This window comes from Chinchilla lanigera, unplaced genomic scaffold (genome assembly GCF_000276665.1).
Source record: "Chinchilla lanigera isolate Chin_1 unplaced genomic scaffold, ChiLan1.0 scaffold00041, whole genome shotgun sequence".
In the NCBI taxonomy this organism is placed as follows: domain Eukaryota; kingdom Metazoa; phylum Chordata; class Mammalia; order Rodentia; family Chinchillidae; genus Chinchilla; species Chinchilla lanigera.
Genome location: NW_004955442.1, coordinates 7,413,797 through 7,438,922, shown reverse-complemented (window position 1 = coordinate 7,438,922; position 25,126 = coordinate 7,413,797). Strand labels below are relative to the sequence as shown.

The 25,126-nt window shown below is 44.7% G+C and overlaps 1 protein-coding gene and 1 long non-coding RNA gene across 10 annotated transcripts in view; one reads left to right on the top strand and one right to left on the bottom strand.

Annotated features, from left to right (window-relative positions):
- The window catches only part of Clec16a (C-type lectin domain family 16, member A), a 214,437-nt gene that overhangs the window by 145,130 nt on the left and 44,181 nt on the right, over nucleotides 1-25,126 (top strand). For all 8 annotated transcript variants that reach the window (XM_013517853.1, XM_005391173.2, XM_013517852.1 and 5 more), the window contains 3 exons: nucleotides 15,155-15,306; nucleotides 19,429-19,633; nucleotides 22,010-22,177. In XM_013517853.1, coding sequence (XP_013373307.1) covers nucleotides 15,155-15,306; nucleotides 19,429-19,633; nucleotides 22,010-22,177 — 525 coding nt within the window. The remainder of the gene's footprint in view (nucleotides 1-15,154; nucleotides 15,307-19,428; nucleotides 19,634-22,009; nucleotides 22,178-25,126) is intronic.
- Nucleotides 15,258-24,797, bottom strand: LOC106149310. 2 transcript variants are annotated; one of them, XR_001235398.1, is made up of 4 exons: nucleotides 23,948-24,797; nucleotides 23,384-23,468; nucleotides 23,133-23,262; nucleotides 15,258-15,344 (listed from the first exon to the last, which is right to left on the bottom strand). It is a non-coding gene; the product is annotated as an uncharacterized LOC106149310 (long non-coding RNA). The 2 variants fall into 2 exon arrangements; XR_001235397.1 differs by lacking the exon at nucleotides 23,384-23,468 and having other exon boundaries at nucleotides 23,948-24,460.

Genomic DNA, 25,126 nt, shown 5'->3' with positions numbered 1-25,126 from the left:
TCTGTCTGAGTTTATTGCCCACATCTCCTGTCTTTCTTTAACCTTTATTTCTCTCTCTGTGTTGGTGAATTTTGTTTGTTTGCAAATTTGTTTGTGACAGGGTCTCACTATGTAGTTCAGGCTGACCTTGAAATCACTATATAACGTAGGCTAGCCTCAAACTCAGAATAATCTTCCTGCCTCAGCTTCCTGAGTGCTGAGGTAGTATGGTTTTCCATGGTAAGGGAGTGTAAGTAACAGGCATGTGCCCCCACACCTGGCTGGATTTCTCTTGCCAAGAATTGAGGAAGAACTTGCCAGGCGTGGTAGCACATGCCGTAATTCCAGCACTCAGAAGGCTGAGGCAGGAGGATTGCTTCAAGTGCAAGGCCAGCCTGGGCTACATAGTTCTAGGCCAGCCTGAACTGCATAGTGAGCCCTGTCTCAAAAATACAGAAAAAAAATTTAGCAAGAACAGCTGCCTGGTCCACTTTTATCTAACAGTGTGACCCATAGAGTCCTTTTATAGGATTGGGGTCTGATTTAAAGCGTATATAGAGGACCTTGGCACTGACTCACTGTGGGTATTTCCTCCTGGACTCCTGAGAATTGACCCTTCTGAACAACATAGTACTAGCGAGGCATAGTATTAGTACTGGGCTAGTTCCAGGTCCTGCACTAGTTTTAGTTTCCTCATCTGCGAGGTGCAGATAATAGCGCTTCGTGCATTGGATAGCTTTGAGTTCTTAGCATAGTGCCAAAGGCTTATTAGATACCCGATGCATTGTAACTTACTTGAAATTAGGATAGGAGTACATTCGCAGATGGATGGGACTTTTGGAAACAGTCTGTCTGCAGAATTTGCAAGTGAATTTTTAAAGAGTCTTTGATCAGCTTAACTACTCCCGTCTCATTGTGCTGGCACTGTTAGTTCTGTAGATTTATTCCACTTGGTTTATGGTCTCTCTGTACCCAGCAGACTGTGGCTGCATGAGGGTGGGACAGTCATTTTGCCCTGTGCATCCCTAGGACATGGAAGTGTGCTTGCCCCATAGCAGATACACAGTAAATACTTTATGAAGTAATAAAAGAATGAATGGGAAATTTTTTCATATCATTCATAAACCTTTTGTTCATATATAAGTTCCAGGCTGCATCTTAATTAAACTTCAAATTGAAGACCTGAATGAAATTTCAGGGAATAACCATTAGGCAAATGACTTTAGTTGCCATGAAAATCTTCTGTTGCCCCCCCAGTTTCTGGCATCTGTTTACACTCTGTGATGTGGCTGTACTAAGCCACCCTTACACATGGCCCCTAGGCTCTGTGGCCCAACAGCCCTTGCTGTCCCATTGTATGTGCTCCAGCCCCCTGAAGGACAAGGGTCTCCCAGACATGCGTTTTCTCGATTCTCTGGCTCCCACACATCCTTGTAGTCTGTGAAGGACCCACATATACACCATCCCTGGTCCAAGAGCTTCAGCCCCTATGGGTCCTTTATTATCACACCTGTCACATTCCATGTGTCTCATTCATTGTTTTCTGTCCACGGGTCTGTGAGTGCCCTGAGAGCAGCAACTGAGCCTTATATTTCTGCCTCACCAACACCTTACCCAATGTAGGCATTCCTTCTCTCCACAAAGGTTTAATGGGTACCTACTGTGTGCTTGGCATGAGCAGTGGGCAAAATGATAGAAATCTTTGGCATTATAGAACCAACATTCTAGAAGATAAAAGTTTCTTGAATGACTAGAGTAAAATGAATGAGTTAATGAATGGGTGAATGGATGGAGTTCTCTTATTTTGATCTTCATGAATTTAATAGTTTATGTACATGATCTTTTTTCTTTTCTTCTTCTTTAGTTTCCTTTTTCTCCTTCTTGTCCTTCTCCTTCTCCTCTTCTTCCTCCTTTCTCTCTCTCTCTCTTTTTTTTTTTGGCAGCACTCAGGATAGGAATGGTTCCCAGGACCTAGCACGTACTAGGTAAAATGTTCTACCACTGAAACAAGTTCACTTTTAAAAGAGAGAAAAGTAATTGTACTTCTCAGTAGTTATCATGTGTGAAACATAGTTTAATAACTTAAAGTCATTTGGGTGTAGTTATTGTACAGAGACCTGCTGATAAGATTTAGTTTCATATTAACCATATCATTGTAAATCACATGCTTTTTGGCACATATTGCTCCAGTGCTAAAAGTTTATTGGTAATCAGTTTGAACACTAGAAATTAAAAACAGAAAGCAGGAAATTTGGTTTGTGAATTCTGCAGCTTTTGTTTAAGTGCAAAGGTATGGTTTGTCTCCACCAGAGGTCTCCCATATTTTACTGTTAACGTTTGAAGTATACCGAATTCCCACAAGCTAATTAAAAATCAGACTTCTATGCCGGTAAGCATTCACTCTATGAACTAATTTCTGCCAAACAGCCATAAATGTGTCCCCTGGTATGAAATTTAGACGTTCTTTCCCATCAGAAAAGAGGCATGTGGTTTAGTCTCAGCCTCTTAATTTGAGAGACAAGGAAACTGAGGCCCACACAGTAAGGTCAATATCTTGGAGATGCATGGCCTACAAGTGGCCCAGCTGGGCTCCCAACTCAGGCCCCTTTCATTCACTGTCAGCTCAGAGTGGCCCTCACCAAACCCTGCTTGCTCCTGCTGAATTCTGAGGGCATCTTTGTGTGGGGAACTGTTCCGGTGCTTTACAAATATCATTGGGTCTCCATAGCAACCCTCTGGGGAAGTACTACGATTGTTACCCCATTCTCTTGGGCACTTTTCTTGTGAAGTACCATAAAGAGGAAATTCAAGGGAAAGAGAAGATGTGGTCCTATCTCCAAGAGTCCAGATCAAGAAGAGGGAGATGTGCCCACGCAACACACATAGAGAAAATTCACAAGTCCTTTCTGCATCTCCCTTCTTTGTCCCTAACCGTATTCTGCAGATTCAGTGGTGGCTCTGTTTGTCAGATGGGGAAACTGAGGCTCAGAAAGGTACCCCAAACAGGAATGTATATATATGCTTCCTTTACCCTGGTAGCAGAGGGCTTGACACATAGACAGCAGACAAATACAGGGTAGAAAGACCATGACCACATCCTGCAGAGGGTCCCCAAGCAGAGAAATCCAGGGCCAAGATGACTTTACAGAACCATCACGAACTGGTCATGTCTTCATTCTCCTTTCCTTGGAAAATTCCCAGAGGCTCTCTCGGGAGAACAGAGAGAATTTTCCCTGTCTGTTCCCACATACCCAGGACAAGTATAGGGCAGGTCCCTCTGACTGCTCCAGTCTCTCCAGAGCAGGTTGCTTGCAGAAGCTGTATTATTTGTTCCTCTTATTCACACTGCCCAAAGTTCACAGATAGACAACTCCGTGAAAATGTGATTACCAGAAACAGGATCCAAATGAGCAGCAATTCCAAGTAGAGCATGGCATATCCCCTTATCAGGTGACATGCAGCCTGCCACCATGGGCACAGATCTCGTCTTATAATGCAGTGGTGACCACACTTATCTCTATACTTGCTCTCCCCAGAATGCCACATTTGCATAGTACATTGCATAATTTCCTCTCTGCAAATGGCCCTGTTTAGCATGAGTAAATAAAGTTACCTAACTCTGTGAGGCAGTGAATGGAATACTTGAGATTTCCAAGAAAAGATTTGAATACCTAAGCTCTTCTATCACGCTAGATAGGCTAACACAGAATCAGCTTTAGTACAGCTCCTTCCCCACTGCTCCTCAGTGGCCTGCCAGGGATAAAGAAAGTCATCTTGTCCTTCAGGGCCTTTTACAAGCAACCCAGCTTTGGAGAGACTGGAGCAGTTAGGGGGATCTGCTTTACACTTGTTCTGGGTATTCGGGAACAGGAAATTCTCACTCTGTTCTCCCGAGAAGAGCCTCTGGGAATTTTCCAGGAAAGGGAGAATGAAGACGTGGCCAGTTTTGTGACAGTTTTATAAAAACCAGTCACTCTTTTACTAGTCATGGTGTGTGCATTTCAGATTAAGAGAAAGGAAGTAGCTATAGAAAGCCCCACTTCTGGGGGCAGGTAGAGCTGAGCCAGGCCCTGCACCATACCAGCCAGAGGTACTTGGAACAAGCTACCTGGCCTCCCAGCCTCGGGTCCTGGTCTGACCATGGCACCCATCAGTGCCTCTCCTCCACTGAGTTACTGCTCCTGAGTCATTTAGCAGTCACCCATCACACAGTAAAGTCTGAATGAACAATTGGCAGGTTTACCTGACAATGTCTGCATAGTGACCATTGATTTAATATCTTTGGTGGCCATGGAGTCCTGAAACATTCAGACTTTCGGTGGATAAGAGGTGGTACCCGCTCAGATCCAAACTTTCCATGCAAATTCTCGCTCCACATACTTGGGAACCAAATGGACTTTCACAGTAAAGAGATCTTGTAGTTATCAGTCAACATGATATAAAGAAGACATAAAATTAATAATCATTACTGCACAGGTACTCTGGTATTCGCGACCAACCACCTTGAGTTAAACATGCTTCTGTGACCTGTGTGAACTTCACAACAATCCTAGAAAGCCCATTTTCCCCTAATGTGTTGTTTGAAATCTTAGAAGCATACCGTCAGACTGAAAGAATTCTACAGTAGTGAACACCCATGCCTACCTGCATTCTGCCACTAATTTTGTACCATGCTTGTTTATCCACATCTACTCCTATGTCTATGCATCAGTCCATCCTGTTTTTTTAAAATCCATTTCAAAGTAAATTGCAGACCTCATTAACCATCTTTCTGAATACTTCAGCATAGAACTATAATCTCATTTTATTACCCCTGGCGCCTACAGTTGAGGCATCTGAAACAAAGTCATGTGCCCAGAGTCAACACAGCTAGAAAGTGGTGGAGCTTCAACCCACCTGCGGGCCACAGGCCTGGCTCCTGATTGTCCTCTGCACAGCCTCCTCTATCTAGGGCTGTGCTCGTGGGTGGGAAGTAGGGTCAGATGCATTCGGGTAGCATAGAGTTCCCTCAGCAGTGTTTCAGCCAGTTATTCTTGGTGTTGAGGGCAGAGGTAGGTGGAAAGGAGGCCCAAACCCAGAATGGCAGGAGACTGCTGTAGCCTCAGCCATTACAGCTGAGATCTTAACACCAAGCTTTAGATCAGTTTATCTAGGTGACAGGATTTCAGCAGACAACCTACTCTCTGCATACCTAATTACTGCTCTCCTTTGCAAAGCCAAGAACAAATACCAGCATGTTGTCTCCTTTATTCTTAGAGGGTCCTGGCTTATAGGCCTGGTGGCAGAAATGTTACAGGCCCACTCTCCGTCCAGGAAAGATTGCATACCACACCAGCCCCCTTGCCGTGCTGGGAAAGAATGCTTAAGGGAGCGTCAAAGAAGACAAAGTAATTGATTGCTGCTTGCAGCAAATAACCCATAAGCTGTTGCTGAGTTGATGGAGAAATGGTTACTTAATTTTCTTCAAAGGATTGATTTCACTGTCAGGAGAAGCTGCTACCTAATTGAGTGTACCAGTTCACACCCTCAGTGAGAACAGTCAGAGGGCTGGGGGCCACGCCTGGAGTTCACTGAGGTTCAGAAAGGTCTGAGTATCATTGCCACAAGACTGTTCTCCTTTGATGGTGTAGAATTGATCCTGGCCCATTCCTTGTCATCCCAGCTCTTTTGGGTGGGATTTGAATCAACACAAGTTTCCTGTAAAAAGCACTCATGTTAACTTCCAAGGAAATGTGATATGAGCAACTTTCTTATGCCATAGCGGGGCTGTCCTTTTTATTCTGCAGTAGATTTGGCATCACCCTCCCACTGGCTTTCTGACTGACCTTCTCATATCTCTTGTGCCTGCCTCTCCCCTCTGTCCCTGCATGGGTCCAACCCTTCCATCCCTGGGTGGATAAGTCCTCTCCTTTCCACTGCATTCTGTCACCAGGGTGCCATGTGATGCTGGTTTTCTAATTACTGTCAGTGCATTATTTGGTGCTACAAAGTAGCGTCTCTATCCTACTGAGGCTTGTCCCCAGAGTGTCAGAGAGTTCCAGAGGGTTGCTGATAGTCTGCAGTCTGAAGGCTCCCCGAAGGCAGAGCTTTAGCTTATCTTGCTTACTTGTATCGCAGTATCTGAAAAAAAAGCCCAAGGGACAGTGGACACCTAGTCCAGCTGTTCTGCATGCAGGAAGAGAAACCCAAGGGTAGAAGACAGGCAGCATTTCCCAATTGAGGAGGACCATGGACTCCACCGGAAGGGGCCACCAAGTCCCCAAGGAAGAGGAGACCTTGTCAGAGGCAGCCCAGCAGAACACAGGTGCCTTCAAGTCCTCAGCCCCAGGCCTGCCTGTTGAAAGTTGGTGTCATTTGATCGTCCTCCACCAGGACCAACCAGCACCCACCCCACTCGATAGCCCAGCCTGGGTGCCCCTTGTCTGGAGGAAACAATAGGTAGAGTCCAGGTTTCCATTGGCTTCCTCTGGATAGTATGAAGGTCACCAGTGCCTGAGGCTGCACACCCCAGCCACATCATTTGTGTGTGTGATCTCTGCAGTTCGTGTTTTCTGATCCACAGGTCTTGGGGTCTGCTATACATAAGCAGCCAATAAAGGGTGGCTGTGCCATTGATGGAACTACTGGGAACAGGGATCCCCACTTCAGAAACTCAGCCCAGACCAGCTATCAGTGTGTAGCTTTAGAAAACCAAAGCCTGAAAAGGCACTGCCTCCCCAACTCCATCAAAAATCTATAGGCCCCTGCAGTTTCCCCTGGCTGTGTACAGAGGCAGGGATAGAAACTGAGTCAGCTGGGTGGACGTGCAGAGGGGCTGGGGCTCTCACTCACACATCCCTTGGAAACAGTTACAGGCCTTGCTGGTCTGCTGTCAGCTGGGAAGTCCAAATGCTAGTCCCACCGTTTTGGAACCCCCCACTTACCTTGTTTTTAGCCCCGTCTGACCTCTGATAAGCAACACTTGCCTGAAAGGCTGGTGCATGTTTATTAAATTGCTGATCTGGACCCCAGCTATGGCCTAAACCCAGAGTATCAAATTTCAAAGCCCTGGCACTCAGCTGGTCTTGAGATCCTGCTGTTAAGTATAAAGACTTCCTTGATTCTAAATGTAGTAGGAGCCACCAACCTGGAGAATTAAATTACGGTATTGGCATTCATATTTTATTATGAAGGGATCATTTAAATACAGGGAAAGTCAATCAGCTCCGTTTATTGCTCAGTAATGAGTACAGCCTGGCAGAGGGAGGGAGCTGCGGAGGCGGTTGCTGCAGCGCAGGGACTGCAAAGGACAGCCAGTTGTGAAGTCTGTGGCCTCAGAATGGGAGCACCAAAAGACATGAGCTTCCCTTCATCCTGTTCCCGAATACTTCTTCAGCTCAGCCGTGCCCTGGCCCCCTTCAGCAGTAAAATAGACAAGTCAGGGCCCTGCCCCCTTGGGGCTTACTCTCTGAATGGGAGGCCGGCCTCCCCAGTAAGGAGTGAGTGAAGAATTCCAGAATGGCGAGCACTGGGGCAGGAGAGAAGACTAGGGCTGTGCGAGAGTCAGCCACAGATCGAGGCTCAGGGGCTGCCTCCCTGGATAAGCCAAGGGCCTGTGTACCTTGCATTCTCCATGACCTCATAGGAGTTCTGAGAAACAGTGAAAAGCCATGATTCACTGTCTCCCTCTGCAGACTCCCTTGGTCAGGAGCCTGCATTCAGAGAGCACGACTGTCTCTTGAGTCCAGAGTTCTGACTGGAGCCGTGGCTCCAGGAGGTCAGAGTTGTGCCAGACATTGACTTGTGCTGAGAAAATACTGTGGCCTTTTCTGCCAGGGCTACCACAGCCTGTGTCTGTGTCGTGTCTGGATGCTGTGCTGGGCATGACTGACCCCACAGGCTTCTTGAATCCCTAGGCATTCTTCTCCAGCTCTCTGGGCAGGCCTGCACTGGCTTCACTCTTACTATCAGTGAGGAACCTGAGGCAAAGATGGTGAACTGCCTGGCCTGCAGGGTCTTTTGAGTATCCAGAATACCCAGGCGTGTCCAGCCTTTTGAGAGGTTCTGTGCAGCCCCTGTGGTGCTGAAAGGATTTTAAATGAGACTGTATACAGCACTAAACTAAATCACTTTTGCAATTATTTCTTGCTGAGTAACAAACCATCTTCAAATGTTTGCTCACAAATGTATAATTTGCCCAGGGTTCAATGGGAAACCTCCTCTTTGACCTGCATAGGGTCACCTGGGGGCTGGCTGAGGGCCTAAGGCCTTGGTTTGTCTCCTCAGAAGTCTTTGGTTGTTGAGCTTCCCCACAGCATGGTGGATAGATTCTGAGAGCATTACATCCTTGCCAAGGAAATCATATAGCACCACTTCCTCTGGTACTCTTTGTCTAGGCAATAACAGAGGCCTCCCAGGTTCTAGGAGAAAAGATGCAGACCTCACCAGTGGGAGGAGTGTCAAAGTTACACTGTAAGAACAGGTGTAGGGTGGGAAATACCACTGTGGTCATCTTTGGAAAGTATACTCCATGAGAAAACCCACTTCACTGCCCCACTGGTCCATTCTGGTACACCAAAGAGGAAGTCTGAGATAGGCAATAGTTTGTCTTAGAGCCTTTAACTTTTGGACTTCCTTTTTGATCAAGAGTAGGCTTTAGATTATAACTTAATATTTTCTCTTTTATATATTTTCATAGTATATTAGTTAGCTTTCCTTTGCTATGAGCAAATACCTGAGCAAAACAACTTAAATGTGAGGGGCTGGGGATTAGCTCAGCGGCAAAAGCGCCTGCCTGCAAGCGCAAGATCGTGAGTTCGGTTCCCGGTACCGGAGAAAAAAACAAAACAAAACAAAAAAAACAACTTAAATGTGGAGGGGTTTGTTTTCATTCACTTTCAGAGGTTTCAGTCCATGGTTGGCCATCTCCATTACTTTTTGGCCTGTGATGAAGCAGAAACATAATGGTGGAAGGTCATGACAGAGAAAAGCCATTCACATCATGGCAGCCAGGAAGCAGAAAGAGAGAGAACCAGAGAAGAAAAGACCAGGGACAGGACACAGTCCCCAGGGGCACGTGCTATAACTGACCTTACAGGTTTCTAGACCCCACCTTATAAGTTTCTGTCACCTCCCAGTAATGTCATCAAACTTTGAATCTATATATTACTCCACTGCTGACCTTAGAGTCTTTGGATCCATTCACCTTCCTTTTTTAATTGGTTTTTTTTTTTTTTAGTACCAAGAATCAAACTCAGGACCTTGTGCTTGCTAGGCAGGCACTTGTGCCACTGAACTATATCCCCAGCTCCACTCACCTTTCAAAAACTCACCTCTAAATATTGCTGCCTTGGAGTCCAAGCCTTCAAAACATGAGTCTTTAGGAGATACTTCGTATTTAAACCATAACACATAGTCACCTTATTGACTGCCAGTAATTCTGGTTTTCCCTTCATAGTAATGATAGGAAGTTTCCTTTTGCAATAAGCTCCATTTCATCCCTGGTTTGTTTTGTTTTGTTTTGTTGTTTTGTTTTTTGTTTGTTTGAGACAGGATCTCACTGAATCATTAAGTTGCCCAGGTTGGGTTTAGTCCACTTGCCTCAGCCTCCCAGAGGGCTGGGATTACAGGTGTGTGCCACCACACTCAGATGGAAGTTTTCTTCTTAAATAACTTATTTTAGTGGCTGGGGATTTAGCTCAGCGGCACGGTGCCTGGCTGGCAAGCGCAAGGTCGTGAGTTCGATTCCCAGTACCAGAAACCACCCCCACCCCCAAAGAAATAAACTTATTTTAGTAAAACACAAGGGCTTAAAGAGAAAAATTCAGTACAAGCTCCTCTTTGCTTCTAGAGATTTAGTGTCAGAGGTGGATGTGAACGAGCATTCCTTCAACAGGACACAAGCTTAGAAACAGCCTGACTGTCCATAAGCTGGAGAATTATGAAATCCTATAGAGGTAGGAGATGATGGGGCTATGAAAAGTTCCAAGAGGGCCCCTGTGCTTTGTCACTAGGATACATGGTTTAGTGGATAAGCACTGTATACAGCATGTGTGGCATTTGTGAGAGAAAAGAGAGTGGAGGGTAGCTACATGAGTGCTTGGAAATGGATAACAAGAAATCTGCAAGGTGGTTGTCTCTGGGGAGAGGGACATGGGAGAGATTGATTGTCTACTGTAAAAAAAAAAATCATACCTTTTAAAATGGGAACATATGTGTTATCTAGTCAAAGAGATTAATGCACTTACTATTTTCAAATGAAGTAAAATGGCAAATCCTCTCTGACTGCCAATAAATAAAACAAAAGGCAGAGCCTAGGAGAGGGCCACACGAGCTTCCCCTGGATCAGAGTTCTGTTGGGAGGTGTTGGGGAAAGGGAGATGTCTGCCATCCTGCTTGTTCCATCCAAGTCTTGTTCCTCCCCAGAGCAGAGACTTGGCCTGTGGTGCTTTCCTGGCAGCAGTCCAGGCACCTCCAGCCCTGCCCGAAGAAGCCTGAGCCTCGCTTCTGGGCCCTGAGCCTCTTCAAGGGGGCTCGGCCTCGTTCTAGTGCGGTTACCTTGTGCCTAGTGAGCACAGGGCTGGGGGCAGAAGATGGACTGTGCACATGAGGGCTGAGGTGGACACCACAGCTCTCTGCTGTGGAGGAAACATACACAGCGGCGCACCTAGAATCCCGTTGGAGACCTCTCAGGCTCTTGCCATCACCTGGTTCTGTGACTGTTCACTGCCTTCATGATCAGGCAGGGCCCAGTTGGCCAGCAGCTTGGCCCAGGCCTGTCCTCCTCCCCAGCTGAGCCCCAGAAAGACCTAGGATGTAAGAATGAATGCAGAAAGACTCACTTTTTTCTCTGTTCATTCAAGTATGCAAATAACATACCTGTTTTCCCTTTGGAAATCCAGAACACTGCATATAAACTAAAATTGCCCTTGTAGCTTGCGTTTCCACTCCACAGTATGTTCTTGAGACTTAGCCCTGTTGAACTACCTGGAGAGCTAATTCATTCCTTGTCATGCCTACCACACACTTTGGCATCTAAGTATGAACACATTTTCCTCAGGATTTCCTTGTTTGCTGAACATTTGAGTCCTCACAGGCACAAATGCTGTTCCCAGCATCCCTGTGCACATCTCTTGGCCCACACATCTGAACGTTTTTCTTGGAAACATACCAATTGCCAGGTCATAAGAATGTGAAACTTTCAGTTTTAATAAATAATGCTAATTTGCCCTTCAAAATGTCTATGTTAATTTATTCTTCACCAGCAGGTTTTGAGAATGCCAGTTTCTCTGCATCCTCAGCAACACCTGATGTTATCAAACAGAGCCCTGTGGGTGGAAAATGATATCTTATTTTGATTTGGTTCCTGATTTCTCACGAGGCTGGACACCTTTCTTTGTGTGTTTATTGGCTGTTCTCATCCCCTCCTCCCTGAATCCTTTACATTCACTCCTTTATTCATCTGTTGCTTCTTAGATCATGTAGTTATTTTCCCATATTGTCTTCTGATGATTTTCTGCAATATTTTTAGTAGAGTTCTAGGTCCCACCCTTCTCAAAGTAAAAGTTTTTGGAGGAGAGAGCTAGAAGATTTAGGACACTGAGTTCTAGAAAATACCATAGATAGATGACCAAGAGGCCTTGTGCTACCTGTCACTTGCACTAGCCTCTCCTAGCCATGGACCACTCCTACAATTCAAACAGGGCAGCTCCTTAGGCTGCCATGCACCTGACAGAGCTGCCTGCCACTAAGTCCCTCCCATGTATACCTGTGTCACTCAGGGACCTCAGTGTGCTACATGGCTCTGTCTGACTCCAACCAGAATCCATACATGCATGTGTGATGGCTGCAGATGGAGGCCTTAGAGTGTGTACATAATTGGGTTCCACTCACAACTCTGTTCTAGATACCCCCCTACCCAGAACACCATGGCCACCCAAACATGATCAGCCTGTCCCCAGGGCTCCAGGCAGGAATACCCACAGCCCATATGTGGGGCAGCTGAGAGTCAAGCAGGTTCAGAAGTTCCCTAAAGTGACATCTGAGACACCCACAAACCAGTCATCCAAAACCAACATGTCCTCAGTTTCCCTGAAGAACGGCATTCTTGTGTAGTTGGTGGATGCTGCTGTGTTTCTCCTGAACTGCCCCCACAGCTCACAAAGAGCAGAGGTCCCTTCCTGGGCACCTTCCTGCTCATGGGTACGCTGTGTCTTAGTTTTCTTATGAAATCTCACCGAGTTCTCACAGGGCTTTGATGTCTCAGTGACATTTCTGAGAGCTGTTCCGCTTTGGGGTTTTGTCCTTCCTTTTTTGTTCTGTGTGGTGGAAGTGGTAGGGCTTTTTTCCCCTGAAGCCCCTTAAGCTAACTCAGCTTTGTGAAGGAGTCAGGTTCTCTGCCAACAAACCCCACTTTTACTAGCTAACCCCCACCAGCTCCAGCAAACCTCACAATCTCTGATAAACCCCACTGTTACCAACAGTGTCTGTTTCCTAGGCTGACTCTTAGATGAGTTCTTCTGCAGGTATCAGGCTAGGGGACAGCCAAGCTGGCCTATTGCTGGAAAAGGGAAAGAGGATGGGAAAGGGAAGGGGAGGAAAGGAAGGATAAGGAAGGAAAAAAGTGGCTACTGTTTTTGTTCTGTCTTTTAAAAGGACAAGGTTCTCACTGAGAAAAATGTTTACTGAATAAAGACAAGCATACCTTCCACAAAGACAATGTTTCTTAGAATGAATAAGAAGGCTTTCATTTTTGATAATACAGAAGACTGGATGTCCAGAGAAAGCTATCCAGGGAAGACTAAAAATTCAGGATGAAATACTTTTGAAGTTTTTAGCATCCTAAACTGGACTGTTGGGAGTAGAAAGAAAATTCCACACAGACTGATTTGCCATCAGCATTTATCACTGGGTATCTGGCCAGGTGTCGTGTGGTAGAAAGAAGAGATGGAAACACGACGCCTGTAAAATCCAAGAGGCTGAACTGGAAACACCCACACAAAGCCAGAATCCCAGGCAGACTATAGCTCAGAGGATTGAACTGAGCTGTATGAGAGAGCGCCCAGGGAGACTTCTCTCACCTTTGGGTCAAATGAAGTGTAAAGAGGCTGGGGCTTCAAGAACACCACAGCCCAAGTGTACTCTGTGTGTTAGAGGCTAGAGGATAACATCTGTGTTACCCTCTTCCTCCTTTCAATACATTTTTTTGTACCAGAAATCAAACTCGGGACCTTGCGCTTGCGCTTGCCAGGCAAGCATAGAGCCTCTGAGCAATATCCCCGGCTCTTTCAATAAATTTAAGCCACATGTTTGGGTGAAGTTCTCCAACAGACCTTACTCAGGTGATGGATGTGTTCCACAACCTAATACCCTAATGCACGAGTGTAAGTTTACTAAAATTCACTCAATACACAGTACACTTAAAGTGAGTGAATTTTGTGATCTATAAATTGTACCTCAGTAGAGCTGTTAAGGGGGAAAAATACCACCCCCTCCATTCTTCTCAACAAAGACTTGTTAATATTTTGGCACATTGCTCTGTACTTGTATTTCTTTTTGTTTTGTTTTGTTTTTGGTTTTTCTCCGGTACCGGGAACCGAACTCATGACCTTGCGCTTGCCAGGCAGGCACTTTGCCGCTGAGCTAAATCCCCAGCCCCTGTACTTGTATTTCTTTACAGGGCTTTGTGTGCTGGGGTGGGAGGTGTTACTGGGGTTTGAATCCAGGGCCTCACAAATAGTAGGCAAGCACGTTTTTAAAAACATCTCAAACTCATACTATTAAATTTTTCTTCTCTTTTTTGAATTGAAATTACAATGTTTTCCGTTGTCATTATACTTATCTGTAAATATGTTTGTTTTGCAGTATTGAGTATCAAACCTAGGGCCTTATGCATGCTAAGCTAGCACTCATGCAACTACAGCCCCAGCCCCCAGCCCCATGTAAATGTGATTTGTAAGTTGGATTTTTTATATTAATTTCAAAAGTATATCTTGCATACTTTGTTACTTTAAAATAATTCAAAGCAACAGAATAGTACATGAAACGAAAATGAAAGTTTTCCCAGTAAAACTTCCCACACACACATTATGCTCGCACCCTCAATTCTCACTTTCCTCCCCCCAGGTGACCCCTGTTAACAGTTTGTTAAGCAGAATTTTTTACATGGGTATGTAATTTTTCATCAGATGGGGAAAAGCATATGCAATTTGTTCCCCTATTTGGGGACATTTTGAGTGTTTAAACATACACGTTTAAACATTTTGGGGTGTTTAAAGTCTATGTGGTAGACAGTTCCATTGAAGAGAGCTCAAGTAGACTGTAGATGTGATGATCCTTTGTTACCCCGTTGACTTCAAAGTCATGAAGAGCAGGTACTGGATGAGACATCAAATTTGGGGGTAACTTTCAAGTAAGAGGAGGGACCCAGCATATGCTGAGGACCTTCTATGCCCAAGATTCTATGGTAAATGCTTGTCCTGTTTTCATTTACTGTGCCAAATGTTGCAAGACAAGGGACATCCTTCCCATTTCACAGAAGGAAAACCAGGATTCAGGAAGGCCAAGTACCTGGCCCAGGATCGTACACCATGTAGTATGGAGACTGGCTCTGAGTTGTCAGACAGTGAAGTGGGGAGTTGGTGATGCTGTTACAGAGCATTTCCTGTCATCACATAATTCATTTATTTAGGTGAACACCATCATAACTGTAAACTGCCATTGGTCGCTGTGAGCACTGAAATATTCCTGGGATTCCTGGCTGTTGGTTTGTTGTCATTATTTTTGTCTTTTGTCTGCTGGGGATCAAAGTTAGAGCTTTGTGCATGCTAAGCAAACACTCTACCACTAAGCTCCACTCCCAGCCCCAACTAATAGTCATTTTTAAGGTACAGTTTGGGGACCTTATATCCAGTAGACATTTACCTAATAGTTTGTATTCTTTAAATCGGTCCTAACAAATAAATAGTGCTTTGAGGGAGTGTGCATTACTCCCATTTTTCAGATAAGGACTCTGAGGGCCAAAGAACTGAAGAAATTTTCTGGCAAAACTGGCTGAAAAGAGACACATGTATTTCCATGTGACCTGGGCACTGACCTCTGAGCTCTGTTTTCCAGCAGAGCAAGGGGCAGCTGTAGAACCCTTGTGAAGCCTGCTGGCCAGACTGGGCTTCAACCTGCTTTTGTTCCCTTTGCCCAGATAACAGTGACCTGATCGCATGCACTGTGATCACCAAGGATGGCGGCATGGTCCAGCGATTCCTGGCTGTCGATATTTACCAGATGAGCCTGGTGGAGCCTGATGTGTCCCGGCTTGGCTGGGGAGTGGTCAAGTTTGCAGGCCTTCTCCAGGTAAGGCCAAGATCTCTGGAATCTCTTCTCAGTCAGCTCTACAAATACACACGCACCAACTTATCATCTTTACAATCTATTTCTATTTTTTTAATTTTTATTTTTATTAGTACATGTTTATAATGCATAATGATTACATTCATCTTGGGGAGTTGGTACATATATATATCGTAAAACTTTTTTCTTCTCCTTTCCCTCTTCTCCCTCCCCCTCTATTTCTAATAATACAAGAGATATATGAATAAATTGCCACTGAAAAAGCCTAAACCATAGCTGGGCGTGGTGGCACATGCCTTTAGTCCCACCCACTCAGAAGGTTGAAGCAGGAGGATTGCAAGTTTGAGGCCAGCCTGGACAATTTAATGAGACCCTGTCTCAGAAAAGGAGGGTAGGCTGGGTATGAACCTCAGTGGTTAAGGGTTTGTCTAGGATATACAAGGCCCTGGATTTAACCTCCAACACTGAAAAAGGTTGGCTTTCACCAAAATCCCCAATCCTTACACCTCCCTTCCTCTGTGAGAAATAACCCCCAAAGCTGAGGCAAGAGAATCGCTGCAAGTTCAAGGCCATCTGGGCTACATAGTGAGTTCAAGGCCAGCCTGCACTACGTAGCAGGACCCTGTCTCAAGAGAGAGAGAGAAAAAGAGGGGGAGGGGAAGAGAATGAGAGAGAGAGAAAGGGAGAAGAAAGAGAAACTCCATTACCAGGCTGATCCTTTCAGATCTGTTTCTCTGCCTAATATGTATGGAAGTATAATTACATATACTGTAGTTTTAAATTGTATATAATCAGCCTTCCATATCTACAGATTCCACCTCTGCAGAGTCAACCAACTATAGATCAAAATCTTTGAAATAAAATTGTGCCTGTACTGAACATGTAAACTTTTTCCCCTTGCTATTCTCTAAGCAATATTTATATTGCAATTTTGTTGTATTAACCATTTTAAGTGCTGGGCAAAGTGGTGCACACCTATAATCCCAGTTACTCACAGGCATGAGGCAGTAGGATCATGAGTTCAAGGCCAGCCCGGGTAACTTAGTAATACATAACCTATATCAAAATAGAAAACGGCTGGAGATATAGCTCAGTGCTTCCTGGATTCAGTCCCCAGTACTCCAGTAAAATAAAATAAAAGGTATTATAAGTAATCTAGAGATGATTTAAAGTTTAAGATAGTATGTGCATAGTTATATGCAAATACTATTCCATTTTCTATAAAGGACTTAGCCATCTGCAGATTTTGGTATCCTTGGGGGTTGATGAAATAATCCTTGTTGGATACCAAAGGATGTCTATACATATATTTAAGAATATGTGTGCATTTTTTTATGGAATCACACTATTCTAAACTTTGCTTTTTTTCACTCACTAGACTGTCTTGGAGAGCTGGCCATGTCAATACATGTCGACCTGCTGGGATGACTAATACTAAAGCATGTTTGGCTAGAGCCCCATTGACTGTTCCCAACCTTTTATCTTTCCAAAAGTCCTGCTGCAAATGGAATTGTTCTTAATTCTTTTTACACAAGGGCAGTTAACCAAGAAATTGGGATGTGCCTATTTGAAGTCTTAGCAAATACTGCCAGTGTACGCTTTATAATAATTTATAAGAATTCCCTTCTCACCCCCTCACCAGTAAAGAAAGACTCTGAGTGGCCAAACACTAGGTTGGAGTTTGGGTTTTTAAAAAATGTTTATCAGATGATGCTTAACAAATTCCATCCAGGTAGTAAATGAAACAAAGCACCAGAAGGGTAGCGAAGTCCTTCCAGCTCATATCTCTGCCATACCCATGGACCCTGAATTTTTCACGAGCATGTCTTAGCCTGGGACTTGCCCTGTTTTGAAGCAGTCCATTTTCTTGCTTTGCATTTCTGGATTCTGGCTAGATCTTACCCAGACTGATCTGCCTCTGCCTTGCTGCAGCATGACCCACTATCTGTGTCCTGCTAGCCATGAGAACCACCCACATATTTGAAGATACTGAAGCAGCTTCTTCCCCACTCTCCTTTTTCAGGATCTTCCTATCTTTTACAGAGGGCAAGGAGAAAAATAACTGTAGGAGGACCTTTCTCTTAAAGAAAAACTTCCACGCAAGACATTGTGCATTAGGAGACCTACACTTCTTATTTGTCTAGGCTTATAATTAATTTCCTTTAGAATTTAGTGTCAGGAAAGTGTTTTTCTCCCTCAGAGGATTAATAGATGTCATCCATCAGACAATAAAAGCCACGTACACCTTTCTCTCTTGTTTTGGTCATATTCCAATAGCTGCTGTTTTTCAGGTATTACTGGGCACCACATTCCTGCTGTAAATGCCTAAAGCCTGGTCTAGTCCTTACAGCCACATTTTGATGCAGGCGTTCTTTCCAGGGGACCCGTGCCAAGTGCTGTGCCTAAGAACCAAATCCATCTTCCTTCCTAAGCCTTCTTCAGCACTTCCCCCACCTCTTGCAGCATTTCTGACCTTTGTATCTATCTCCTGTCTAATGCTTTTATCTCACATCACCTTGAACTTTTGTGGGAGCCAGATTCTTTCTGCAGAATCCATTTTGAGAATTTTTTTATTAGACTTGCTACATGTCAGTCTCTTCTTTACTTTTCACATAAAGCTTTCTTTTTTAAAAATTAAGTTTATTGGCACAATTTAGATACACATATTGATTACATCCATCATAGGGGATTTGAACCTGTGCATGATATATCTTGATTCCTCTTTTTTTCCCATTCCCTTCCCCTTTCTTCAACCCCTCTTGCCCTCCTTATTTACAAAACTTTGGCTGCACTTTATCCTTTTCTCATTTTTCTTTTTTTTTTTGTTTTTTGTTTTGTTTTGGTTTTTGCTCCGGTACCGGGAACCGAACTCACGACCTTGCGCTTGCCAGGCAGGCACTTTGCCGCTGAGCTAAATCCCCAGCCCCTTATCCTTGTCTCATTTTTCTTTTCCCTTCCTTCCTTTCCCCCTTCCCCCTCCAGTTCCCCTTTCCTTTTGAATGATTTCTTCCTATTTCACAATATTTCTTACACATTTTGGTTCTCATTTATACTTTGTTTCTCACATCAGAGAGACAGTGTGGTATTTACACGTGTGTGTCTGATTTATTTCACTTAAGTGTATGGTCTCAAGGTCCATCCATTTAGCTATAAATCTGTCACGTTTATCCTTTTTTTTGGCTGAGTAGTACTGCATTGAATAAAAAAACTACATCTTTTTTATCCATTCATCAGTTGATGGGAATTTGTGCTGTTCCCAAGATTTCTGTATTACAAACTGTGCTGCTATAAACATGAGTACACTTATATCACTGTGGTATGATGCTTTTAATTCTTTTGGGACAATACCAAGTGGGAAATAGCTGGGTCAAATGGGACCTCATCATTGGTCATTTGAAGAATCAAATTAGAACAATACTAAGATTCCATCTTGCTCCAAAAAGAATGACTGTTATCAAGAAATCAACCAATAACAAATGCTGGGGAGGCTGCGGGGGAAAAAGGAACCCTTCTCCACTGTTGGTGAGAGTGTAGACTGGTGCAACCACTGTGAAAATCAGTGTGGAGATTCCTCAAAAAATTAGGGCTAGAGGACCCATTCGACCCAGCTACTGTTATACTTGGTTAAAATCCTTTCCCTCCTTTCCCTTTCCTTTAGTGTTTCCTTTAATGTTTTCCTTGAGGGACCAGAAGTTCCTCAAAGACGTACAAAAGGCTGCCAGCAATGCCTTATTCTTAAGAGAAACAAGTAAACAAGTGATTGTATCTAAGATCATCCCGGATAGTGATAGGAATTCTTGGTTCATCATGTCTGGTTTCTCAGTAGTAAGAATTGTTGGAGTTTGCTATTGAGTTACCAGTGGCCCCTTGAAGAAGCTGATATACCCTTTTACTGACTAAACACCCCAAGTCCTTGTGGAAATGGGTACTAGCTGCCATAATGAGCACTGATTCCTTTCAAGTCTCTCTGCTTCCCACCCTGTCTTCTCCCACTGGACTGGGCTAGTTTGTGTCCCTCCCTCACTCTACCAGTTGTTCTAGATGAGACACAAATGCCACAGCTCCTGAGCATCTGCCCCTTCCCAAGCCTGAAAAGTACCTTGCCTTTGCCTCTTCTCTGTGCAGGACATGCAAGTGACGGGTGTGGAGGACGACAGCCGTGCCCTGAACATCACCATCCACAAACCCGCATCCAGCCCCCATTCCAAGCCCTTCCCCATTCTCCAGGCCACCTTTGTCTTCTCGGACCATATCCGCTGCATTATCGCCAAGCAGCGCCTGGCCAAGGGCCGCATCCAGGCGAGGCGCATGAAGATGCAGAGGATAGCTGGTAAGTGGCTGGCGTGGGCAGGTGTCCCCTGGGGACTCGGGGCAGGAGCAGTCACAGGGTTGTTGGCATGCTTCTGACTGACCTGGAGAAGGCCCTTGGCTCCTCTGGAAGACACCAGTGGCTTAGGGTTCACTGTGAATTGGGCAGGAATGGAGAACTGGCTGGGAACGTCTTGCTTCCTAAGTGTTTAGTTTCTGGATTTTCTAGGACCACATGGAAGAGAGGGAAAGCCCTCCCTAGCAGGCAAGAGGTCAGGAAACACCTGGCAGAGTGGGACAGCTGTTCTCCCTCCTCCACACAGAAATTCTCAAACTCCAAGTCAATTGAGAATTTCACGTGCAGTCATACATGTTACAGATGCAGGTGATAGTTACAGCTATAGAGTGCCCTGACAGTCCTCTACCCCATGTGATTCTGAAACAACACTGAGGTTTGTAGGACCTCTTCTGCCCATTTTGCAGAGGGGGAAACTGAGGCTCAGTGACTTGCTAAGAGTCACACGGAAAGCAGAACCCAAATGCACAACTTGCTGCTCTGAAGCTCACCCCTCCCTCTTCCCCCTCCCAGCTCTTTAGAGAGGCAGCTCTGCTGGGTAAGGGGCAGTGCCAAAGTAAATTCAAAAGTCATTTTACATTTCTTTTTTAAATCCTCTTATTTTTATTGAATTTTTATTTTCATTGGTACATGATTGCAGTGCATACTGATTACATTCCTCATGAGGAGTTAGCACATATACATAACACGCCTTAATTCTTTATTTCATCCCCATCTCCACCCCTTCATTTTGTATTTCACAGGATTGTGATTTTTTTTTTAGACAGGGTCTTACTCTGCAGTTCAGGCTGGCCTTGAACTCACTTTGCAGCCTAGGCTGGCCTCAAACTTGCAGTGATCCTCCTACCTCACCCTCCCGAGTGCTGGGATTACAGGTGTGTGCCACCACACACAGTTGTGATGAATTTTTGAAGAAGCTTCCCTAGTAAGGCACAGAAATGAGGGCCCTCAGCTCATCTTAACAGGATAGAGTTAAAGCCAGGCATTGTGTGTATGTGTGTATGAGGGGTGCTGCATTGTCAATCAGAAAATTACAAACGGCCTTTCTCAAGATACCCTGTGCCTTCAGTTCAGACACCAGTGGTTATTCTGCTGTGGCTGCTGAGACTATTTCCAGGTTACAAGGTGAGGAGGGGCACTCTCACGGACAACCTAAAAATAAACGGTTGGAGGGCTGTGTGGACATTTCTAATGCAGTGATTTACTGTGTATCCCTCGGCAATCTGCACCAGCCTGCATCCCATGTCGTCCCCCATCTTATTTCTCATTTAGCTGAAACTTGGCCTGCAGAATCATTACAGAAGCATTTTGTAATGTGCTAAGTGACTTAAATCATTCAGCCCTTTCTTTTAAGATTTATTTTCAGAGTTTTTTTTTTTTTTTTTTAATGTAAAGCAGTTTCTCATAGCTGGCATGAAGGCCAAATATTTCATTTGGAAATTGAGAATTATGCTGTAGAGTGGCTGTTACAACTAACGCCTTGGGTATTTCTTAAATTGATTTTAAAAAGCCCCTCTGAACTAATATATCATGAGATTTGTTTATGGAGAGGAGGACAGCAGCCATGACAGATACATACTCACAAATACACGCATGCGCACATCATGTGTATGTATTTTCTCACACATATTTCCCATGCACATATACTCTACGTCAGTGGGTTCTACCCCTGTGGATTCGGCCAACAGGGTTTGAAATATTGGGAGGAAATGTGTCTGTACTGAGCATGCAGAGATTTTTCTCTGTCATTATTCCCTAAACAACCCAGTATAACAATTATTTACATAGCATTTATATCGTATTGAGTGTAAGTCATCTAGAGATGATTTGAAGTATGTGGGAGGATAGTCATGGGTTATATGCAAATCCCAGGCCATTTTACATACAGAACTTGGGCACCTGCAGATTTTGGTATACTTGAGCAGGTTCTACAATCAAGCCCTTGCAGATATGAGGGTCATTTATATATGTCTATATAAACTTTCAGAGCAGAATTATCCTTACTTGCTTTGGGGTCTGTAAACTCCACTAGAAGCCAAGCCATCGACAAGAGCCTTGTACACATGAAACCCAACATTCATCCATTCTGCTTGAAGGGCCAGGCCTAGAACTCTCTCCTTGGTCTCAACCTTGGCCTGAAGCCCTCACTAAACACCCGGTGGATCTTCAGTCCTGTTTGCCCCATGTCAAGGCTGCCTGCTTGGCATCTCCCAAGTGCCCCAAATGGTTGGGCTATAGCCACAACAGCCACCCCGAAGTGTTACTCCCTGCCGGTCCCCACCCCACGTGCTAAGAATGAACTAGACTGTTGTTTGGTTGTAGCACTCCTGGATCTCCCAATCCAGCCAACAACCGAAGTCCTGGGATTTGGACTTGGCACTTCCACTTCCACTCAGCACCTGCCTTTCCGCTTCTATGATCAGGGCCGCCGAGGCAGCAGTGACCCCACAGTGCAGCGCTCTGTGTTCGCATCTGTGGACAAGGTGCCAGGTAAGTCCCTTCCCGCTGGGGATTCAGAGACCTTCTCTCTGTTGGGCCTGCACGCATTGCCCTTTCTCTCTGAGAAATCCCAGCAGCTTGAAGCATCTGCTTCTTAGAATAAAAGCATAACACAAACACAAACCCTAGAAATAAATCTTGGCTTTCCCTTTGGTGTTTTGCCCCTTTGGTTTGATTTTCTAGAGATTCTTTAGGTATGTGAGAAACTTCTCCAAATTAAGACTTAAGAAGTTTCTTGGAAACAGTTGAATTCTAGTAATGAGGTTGTGGGTTGTGGCAAAATGACTAGAAGGAGATACTGTGTGTGGTTCCTTGTACAATCCTTGAAAAAAAAGCTGTGTGAAGAAGGCCCTGCTGCCCACCAACTGTCGCTTCCTTCCACCCTACTCTCTCTAGAGCTGGCTTAGCCCTTCTCCTGCACTCCCCCAAAGGGGAAACTCGAATGGAAAGTTCAGTGTCACTTTGGCAGAGCAGAAAGAACTGCTCCACAAGAACCGCCCTGCTTCCTCTTCCAACACATGGGCCTTAAGTACATCCATATGCACCAGATCCCTTGGTCCCTCAAAAGCGAGACCTTCCTTCATTACAAAACATAGAAAACCAGCCAAGCTCTTCCCCACCACCTAACCCCTCTGTGTTCAGGGTTCAAACTTGAGTTGCAGATGTTGTAAAGTGCTCTCAAAAGCCATTGTTGATTTAAAAACAAAGTACAGCCATAAAAACCTACCCCAAGTCCAGGTCCTTTTCCCCTCCATGATTTATTTTACTCTCATCCTTTGATTTGATTAATTTATCATGTATATACTGTAGGGGTGTGTTTCTTTTTAAATCCAAATAAGACATGCTAAAATGAAAAAATTTGCTTTGCTCCACAAGTGACCACTACTAACAGTTTCTTGTATATCCTTTCAGAAGTGTTGTGTGTCATATGTGTGAGTTTGCATACCTGTTGCACACATGGAGGTGTAAGATACCGTGTGTGGCTCTGCACCTTGGCTCTGCATTGCCAAGTCAATGTTACGTGTTGGCACATACAACCATCTTCATTCTCATTAACTGTTGCACGGTGTTCTGCCCTGTAGAAATAACAAAACATGGTTCATCGTGGTGCACATTTGGATCATTTCTAGTGTTTTGCTCTAATGGTGTCATAATCACCATCCCTTAGGTGTCTTTGTTTAATTGCGCAAATCTTACGTGTCTATAGGATAAATTCCCAGCAGATCTGCCAAGTCAAAGGGGAAGATTTTTAATCCTCATTGATGTAGTCCTAACATGAACTCTGAAAAAAAAAAAAAAATGTCCCTTTTCCTGTGCCATCCACAGCCTCTCAGTAATGTCATTCTGAAAACCAATCCCAGGCCATATGATTGATGGCAGCCCCACCTCTGTCTCCAGTGATGGAATGTGAGGTGATGTCAGGGGCCAGGGCCAGAGAGCTTTTTGCTCATAAGTTCTCCAGGTTGTTTTGTGTTCTGTAGTGATACTTGCTCAGTAAATACAAATTGCAGCTGTGAGTTCAGCTTAACTAAACACAGAGAGATAAGCCTGGTAAGAAATTCTTTTTGGGTCATTGAGCCTGTTTCATTTGCAGAGCTTAATGATGAAGGAGAAAAGCCCAGACCTTATTTCCATTCTAATCATTTTTGGAACAAGATGGAGTGTATATAAACAGGCAGCCAAGTGTCACATTCTTCAGTGTTTACATGATCATTTTTCTTTTGGCAGAGTGCATTGCAATGATGATAACCTATTACTTACCTCTTCCACCTGTCTAGGCTTCCAGGGCAAGTATGAGATCTTCAGGCCAGGGGTTTGGCACAACTGGGACACCTAGCATCCTGTTGCTGGCCCCAGGACTGGGGAATATGAGGCTGGACTAGTTGGGACTATAGCAAGTTACACATAGTTGCTAAGGTAGCTCTCAAAACCCTTGGCTGGGTTTCTCCCAGACTCTCAGTGGAAGTGCCATTGAGATGTGGGGAATGGGACGGGGACATATTCATTTATGTGCTCACCCCCGTAGAGGTCTCCCTGCCCTTGTGGTATAGACTGGCATTAGAGCGCGGCTTGAAGAGCACATGGGAGTGCAGTGTAGGTCACAATGGGCATTGTTTGGGAGGAGGGCAGCGACCCTCCCCCGCATGGTAGTCAGGGCCCATGGCAGTGGCCTTTCAGCATCGGGAGCCATCCTGAATTCTCCTTTTCCGTACTTCCCTGCCTGCCCTCCTCCAGAACTTACCCCCTCTTTCTGCATTCCCATATCTCTCCCAAGATGATGACAGCAGCAGCTTCAGTATCCCTGGCTTCCAGTCTTGTCCTCTCCTTTCCATTCAACCAACTGGATCTTTCCAAGCCATAAATCAAATTGTGTCATAACCCTCCTCCAACCTTCCAGTGGCTTCCCATTGCACTTAGAACAAAATCAAATCTCCCCCTCTGGTCTTGTGTGATTACTGGGAGATGTGGCCCCAGCCAGCCTCTCAAAGTCCCCCCAATGTGATTCTCCCACAGTTGCACATCCCTACCCTAGAAAGCTACCCTGCTCCTCAACATCAGCACTCCTCTGATCAGGGGCTCAGAACCCCTTCCCGCTCTGAAGTACAATACTGAGGAACCCAAAGAGCTTTTGTTCTGTGGATTATAACTGCCAGTATTCAGGACATTAGAAATTAAAGCTAAGAATGTTTTCAGTAATTGTCTAATAAATCTATTGTATATAAACATAAATGGCATGGTTTTCTATGAATAATAACTTTTCTAAGACAGAAATAATGATTTTACATTTTCACAGAGCTCTTTAATGTCTGGCTTAATAGAAAACAGCTGGATTCCCCTCCACCTCTGCTTTCAGGCTGCTGTTCTAGCATACATTATGTAGCCTCTGGAAAACTCCTTAGTGTACTCCTGGGAAAATGAATATAAAAGGAAATTTATGTC